The following is a 6,369-nucleotide window of genomic DNA, read 5'->3' as shown; positions in this document are numbered from 1 at the left end:
TGACGAAGAAGGAGAAACGTGAGATGGATGTGCTTCAATGGTGGAACCAACATCAAAGTTGATTCCCCATTGTAGCCCAAATAGCACGTGATATTTTATCTGTGCCAATTTCTACAATTGTATTTGAGTCAGTATTCTCAACGAGTGCTCGAATTGTTGAAGACAAAAGATGATCCTTAACCAATGAGATGATTGAAGTGATAACGTGTTTATGGGATTGGATTCATGCAGAGAGAAGACTACAGCAACACCCTGAAGATCTCGAACAACTCGAACTCTTCAGGAGCACAGATTTGAATTATGTAAATATTGTTGACGATGTAGATGAATAATTTAATAAAAACAAATTTATTTAATTGTTCATTTGTAAAGTGTGAATGTGTGATTATTACATTTATGTTAAAATTAATTAATTAAATTATCTCTTTAAAATTTAAATTTAAAACACCCCATATTTATAAATAATTATTAATTATAATTAACAGTTAATTAATTAATTAAAAATTTACTAATCTCCCCTTAAAATTTATATAAACCCCTCTATATAATTTTATTTGGCCCCTTAAATATAAAAAAAATAAAAATTGGGGGAATAATTTTTTTAGGCCCATAGCGGGCCTAGGACCCATGAGTAGTCTTGGGACTGGTCCCAATTGGCCTTAGACCCGGACCCACTTGGGAAAGGTCCCTGCCTAGGTCTATTTCTGATCCTCCGTTTAGTTTGATATTAATTTTTCAACTACCAATTAAAAAGTCACGGACCCAATGTATTGATTCTAGGGATGGGCACCGGTCGAGCCATGGTCGTGGCCGAGGACCCCTGTCTTCGGCCCTGGCCTGAAAGCTCAAGGAGATTCCTCAATCCTGGCCCATAACCTGTTTAGGGAATTTAGGAAATCCTCGAATAAAACTCGTTCCCTAAATCCCCGACTTCCCCATTTGGGGGTTTTATGTCTTTTTGTGTCCTTATTACCATTTTCTCCAAATTATAATATACCATCAAAAAAGAAATTAAATCTATGATGATTTATTGATTTATTATAATCGACCAAAACATCAAATGATATATATATATATATATATTAGTATATGATTATAGATAATAACTAATTATGTATAACATATATATGTTATATACATTATACTTATATACCATATATAATGTATAATGTATAATATATATATGAGTTCGGCCGAAGATTTTGGGGTGGGGACAAAAGAGGGCCAGGACGAGGCGAGGTAAGACCTATCCCGACCCGTCCCAAAATTTTGGGACTAATTTTGGACTTGATCTCGGCCAAAATCCTAAATGATTCAGAGAAATTCTACCCCGTTCGAGGCGGATCCCATGGGATCGAGTTTTATGTCCATCCCTAATTAATTCCATTCATTGAAAGGATTGAGACAAGTTACGTTACCTTTGACACTGAATTGTTGTTATTATATGTTAAGACATTTAATTCGTCTAACTATGTCGTCACAGACTTTGATTGATTGATTATGTAAAATCAAATAAATTTCCATAAATAATGCAACGATTATGGCAAAGTACACTCGATGTTTTTCCCAAGACCATATGCAATTTAAAGTGTAAAATTGACTGTCTTTATTGTTTTTGAGCTGTTTTCCTTCCATAAGCCTCTATTTTAAGATCCATTTGCTTGATATGTATGGTGGCACTAGTCCATAAATCATCAATAATTTTTTTTACTGATTTTGACAAGACAAATTTAGTGCATATGAAGTGAAACATCATAAAAGCTAAGCATCGTAATCTGACAATAAAGAGTACAAAGATGGAAAAACAAAAACACAATAAATTATGTACAAATTCAACTATAATTAGGGCTCAACAAATTCAAGTCATCCACCATGTTACTTTCTGACATATAATTAACAACACTCATATATTAAAGGATTAAAAAAAAAAAAAAAAAAAAAAACTTAGTATTTGTTAGCTCTCCCTGTAAATAGTATCAGTGTTAAACTAGGATGATTATTATTCATAAAATCACCTGCCTATTTATGGACTCAATGCTTGCTGCTCTGTTAGCTTGGATGCCCTGAAAAGACAACACAAATATTGGTCGTCAAACTTATAAATACAGGAAAAATGAACGGCTTTGTGAGTTTTTGATGTATGAATTTTGGAAAATGTTTACTTAAAAACTTAACTACTCCCTTAAACGCCACTAATCCTCTCCAATGTCAACGAATTTATCAGTACTACAGTGTCTCGTTTCATTATAGGACAGGGACACAACTCTCGTTTTAAACAACACATAAACAGAAATTAGATACTATCACTATTCAATTTTGAAGTAGTAAGTGGCACATCCCTCCGCCAAGATGTGGGGTCGTGTAATCGTTGGCTAAATTTAAATTCTCGTGGACGAACAAAGCAGGGGCAGGCTTATCAGTTATTGGTCCCAGCATCATTTTACACTCATGTAATAAGGCATAAATTAGCATAAGATTGATACAATTAAATATGTGAACAATTTATCAGGTTATACCTGAATCATGAATGAGTCTCTGGTTTCACTGTGTTTATCAAATCTTCGTCCCTTCTCACAAACAGTCCAGACCAAATGGATTCACATCAAACTATCTTCAAGGTGAAAAAATCTGCTGCATCTCTTCGAAATCTCAACTGCTAGGCTTGTTTAACTTCTGGAACTAATTTTAGCCCTGTCATTAACTTTTTACTTGTTTCAGTTATCAACATGACTGGCTGGAGTTTTTAAGTAATTACACGCAAAGGAATCATACCTAAAAGATTCACAATGACTGGACATCCTGAATTTGGCTCAACCTTTTAACCCAAATTGAGTGCAGTATCATGTGGAACAAATCATATTTGACTGGTATAGGGTTCCAAAAAAAATGCTTCTGAACCATCTTTAAATTTGCTTGCATCCTGAGATATTTTCTCAAAGGAATAGCCAATAGAATCTCCTTTAGTTTGGGAATATCCTTCTCAGCTACCACAATAGAGAATGCACTCCAATCTAGTACTTCACTGAGAGGTAGGACAAAATTATCAGCAATAATCACTGGAACACATTCATAATATATGGACTCAACAATCCTGGGACTATTTACTTCAAAACCCATGGGGCATATGCAATACTTGCTTGATTTCATGTGTTGAATATAAGACATATTTCTAGCGACATGAACAGGTAAACGACCATAAATTTTCATGTCCTCATCTTTCCTCCAATACTTGAGAAGAATAGGTCGGACCCTACCATGCATAAATCCAGCGAAGAAGGCAAGGATTGGACGCTGAGATACTCTATTTCTCGCCCCAATATACCTATGAGGTCTCCTGGGAGTTCTTATGGTGGTTTCTGGCAGGGAAACATCATGTCCAGCCTTAAAAATACCTTCAGATGTATCAGCATTACATAGAGCTTTTATGGCATTTTCTTTTAGTTCCTTGTGCGAAGTTGTTGTGTAAGGACCCTGCAAAAGTCAAATTATAAGTTAGATCACAGGAAAGTTAGGGAAACAAACATGATAAAACTAATGAAATTGAATGCACATTCAGATATTTCTACTGAAAGGAGAATCGGCTACCTTACCCAATCATGGCAAGCAACAAAAAAATGATCTGACCCATGAGTGCGGTTCCAGAAAGGATACTTGGCAGCAATAAAGTTCACCCAGTCCCTCAGATGGTTTGCCAGTGATCCTATATCATGTGAATTGGGCTTATAAAGTGTCCTCCCTAACTGGTATACACTATATGGCAGATAAAATAAGTGAGCTTTTCCTGGATCTCTTGTGACAAAATGACTGTTTGCCTCCATTAACTTCATAAACCATCCTTCAGAAGCATAAATCCCTTTTAGCTGAGGTTGATGAAAGATGGGCCTCTTTCCCTCATGGTAAACGTAGACCTTAAGTATCATTTCCATCAATTCATAGCTCCTGAACTCATCAAAACTTATGATTCTAAATATACTATATCTATTAACATAATTGACAGAGTAAAATGAAAACAATTTTTTAAAATAAACAGAAGAATTAAAAGCCTGGTGAAAGGTTAAATAGTACACTACAATTCAAACGACTACTGGATATTCTAGAGACATTGCTACATAAGTAATTAAAGAAGCATAGAACAGCCATTGCTAGATAAGGATCTTCTTTTTAAGAAAAAAAGAAAATGATATAGTTACTCCAAGTTCGAGATTGGATTATTATTTCCTACTCATAGTTCAGATGATTTGATTTCTTAATGAATCAGGCAAAGGCTCCCCTACCTATCTCTAGTAAATTATGAAACAAATGGCAAGAACTTTTACGGCAGAAAATGCAAATGTATATTGAGAGAGTTAAAACTATGGTCAAAGCCAAAATGAAAAGTAAAATACTACAGGAATCTTAAGAACTTGTCAAAACCATAATATTATGTGCACAGAACTGCAACATAGAAACAATCAAATCACCAATAACTGGTTGGTTAATCACTGTATCATATCAACATTAGTCTTTCATTTAGTACAAAATTGGATGTCCAAATTTAAGACCATTGACAAAACATCTCTCTATTTATAAATCCAATTATAAACAATGTGACCCAAAGACATAGCATTTTAGACAAAAGATGATAGTGTAAAGTTATTAACAAATATTTTGAAGCAAAAGAAAGAAAGAGCTTCTCTAATGTATGATATATACCTTTTGAAAACAGAAACATTTTGAAATACAGGAGCATACAGTTCAGGATCTTCAATATTGACTGGAGCATGCTGAATCTCCCTTTTAGCAAACACAAGTGCCTCACTAGATGACAAGGTCCAAATGTGTCTCTGAATTTTATGTGACAAAGTATTAAGATAACTAGCAGTAGATATCTTTATTGTACTTGATAGGAAAACAAAAATAAACCAGAACTTTTAAAAATTTTACCTGCAAACGAGATGGTGGTGTTGCAGGAGGAGGCAGAGGAGGACTTGCTATGACTTTTAACTCCTCGCCTCTTCTCCTTTTTCTCATCTTCTCGATCACTTGAACAGAAGAATTCCTAATGGGAGTAGCTGTAATGTGTTGAAACTGTTCAGTTCTTGCCACATTGAGGCTCTCACTCAACTGGATAGAACCATTCAAGGAACTGTGTGAAAGAACTGTTACAGGCTGTGAGAGAAGCCAAATGTGAAGGACAAAACCAGCCATAGTCACAATGGCTCCAGCAAAAATCAGTTTTCTCCAACCAATGGAAAGCCACCGAGAACAGTGCAATAGATCTCTCATCATGAAAAAAGCAGCACGCTGCAGTATTATTTTCGTCCTTCTAGATATAAACATATCAACCTTAACAATCAATCAAAGAGTAATATTAGGAAGAAAAGAAATTGAAGGCAAGCCGCCAAATATGAATGCATAACTAATTAATTTATGAATTATGAAGACTAAATAAAATAAGCATTGCTAATCCTTAATTTTCAAAACCTACGTACTATGGGAGAGGCTTCACCAAACTTTTATCAATAAGCAGTCAATGAACTTGGACTAATCTACATGAAAAAGAAATAACTGAATTTAATTTAATATTCCCAAATTTTATTTAAAAAAAAAAAAGGAAGAAGAAAAAGAAGAAATCCAATCAAATATGAAATAAAGATTAAAATCAAAGAAAATAAAATCACATTTACGAGAATGTATCACATCACTATTGAGTAAAGTTTTACAAGTTAAATAATCAAAACAGCTTAATATTTGGAGTGAAGTAAATTTATACAATCAACAGTTCTTCATTACCTCTTTCAGTAGCTGTTTAATAACTAATTACAATCAAACCCATTAAAGTAGATTCTAAAACTGAAAAATTAGCTAGTAACACCATGAAATTACCCTACTCAAGTGACGAGCATATAATTATATCAAAACATAAAATCATTTACCTATTTTGGTGGCTCCAGCCTTGATTAATCAGCTTTTTCGGATAACCTGGCATCAATTCAAATCCATTGAAAATATCGAAAAGTGATTCTAATTCTAAGGCCCAAAATGAAAATTAATTCAATTTTGTGGACCCAAAAGTAAATAAATAACAGAATTTTCCGTGATTGAAACCAAAGATTGAGACTAAACATAATTGCAATATGAATCGAAGTAAATAAATTTAATTCTCTGTATCGAATTTTCGGAAATTTAAACAAAATACAGCTATCAGAAACGCATTACATGAATCAAGGGATATATAAAATGAAACAAAAGAAAAAAAAAAAACAGAGAGGGATAAGTTGCATACCTTAATTAAGAGGGAGCCATGCTTCCGGAATTAAAAGAAAAGCTCTTTTAAGGAGCGAGATTGAAGCATATTATGGATCTGAAGTTGAGCGAGAAGAGGCAGGG

General features: G+C 33.9%; 1 protein-coding gene across 5 annotated transcripts; it reads right to left on the bottom strand.

Moving 5' to 3' along the window:
* Positions 1–1,850: 1,850 nt before the first annotated feature.
* On the bottom strand, positions 1,851–6,369 carry LOC116110708 (probable glycosyltransferase At5g03795). 5 transcript variants are annotated; one of them, XM_031396930.1, is made up of 8 exons: positions 6,266–6,369; positions 5,916–5,961; positions 4,924–5,325; positions 4,693–4,823; positions 3,591–3,939; positions 2,773–3,471; positions 2,517–2,701; positions 1,851–2,063 (listed from the first exon to the last, which is right to left on the bottom strand). In XM_031396930.1, exons 3-6 carry the CDS (start codon positions 5,317–5,319, stop codon positions 2,782–2,784), a joined length of 1,566 nt encoding a protein of 521 aa, XP_031252790.1. In that variant the 5' UTR covers positions 5,320–5,325; positions 5,916–5,961; positions 6,266–6,369; the 3' UTR covers positions 1,851–2,063; positions 2,517–2,701; positions 2,773–2,781. The 5 variants fall into 5 exon arrangements, with proteins under 5 accessions (XP_031252790.1, XP_031252789.1, XP_031252787.1 ...); XM_031396929.1 differs by having other exon boundaries at positions 2,517–2,691; XM_031396927.1 differs by having other exon boundaries at positions 2,517–3,471.

This window comes from Pistacia vera, unplaced genomic scaffold (assembly GCF_008641045.1).
Source record: "Pistacia vera cultivar Batoury unplaced genomic scaffold, PisVer_v2 Contig61, whole genome shotgun sequence".
Taxonomy (NCBI): Eukaryota; Viridiplantae; Streptophyta; class Magnoliopsida; order Sapindales; family Anacardiaceae; genus Pistacia; species Pistacia vera.
The sequence above is the reverse complement of the archived record's forward strand: the minus strand, read 5'-3'. Positions and strand labels throughout refer to the sequence as shown.

What these genes read in the sequence shown, in the direction of transcription:
- LOC116110708 (XM_031396927.1), bottom strand. Translation starts at nt 5,319, where the DNA reads ATGTTTATATCTAGAAGGACGAAAATAATACTGCAGCGTGCTGCTTTT. An exon ending in AATGTTTCTGTTTTCAAAAG is followed by an intron (nt 3,940 to 4,692) that starts GTATATATCATA and finishes TGATGAGTTCAG; the next exon opens with GAGCTATGAATTGATGGAAA. An exon ending in TTGTTGCTTGCCATGATTGG is followed by an intron (nt 3,472 to 3,590) that starts GTAAGGTAGCCG and finishes TGACTTTTGCAG; the next exon opens with GGTCCTTACACAACAACTTC.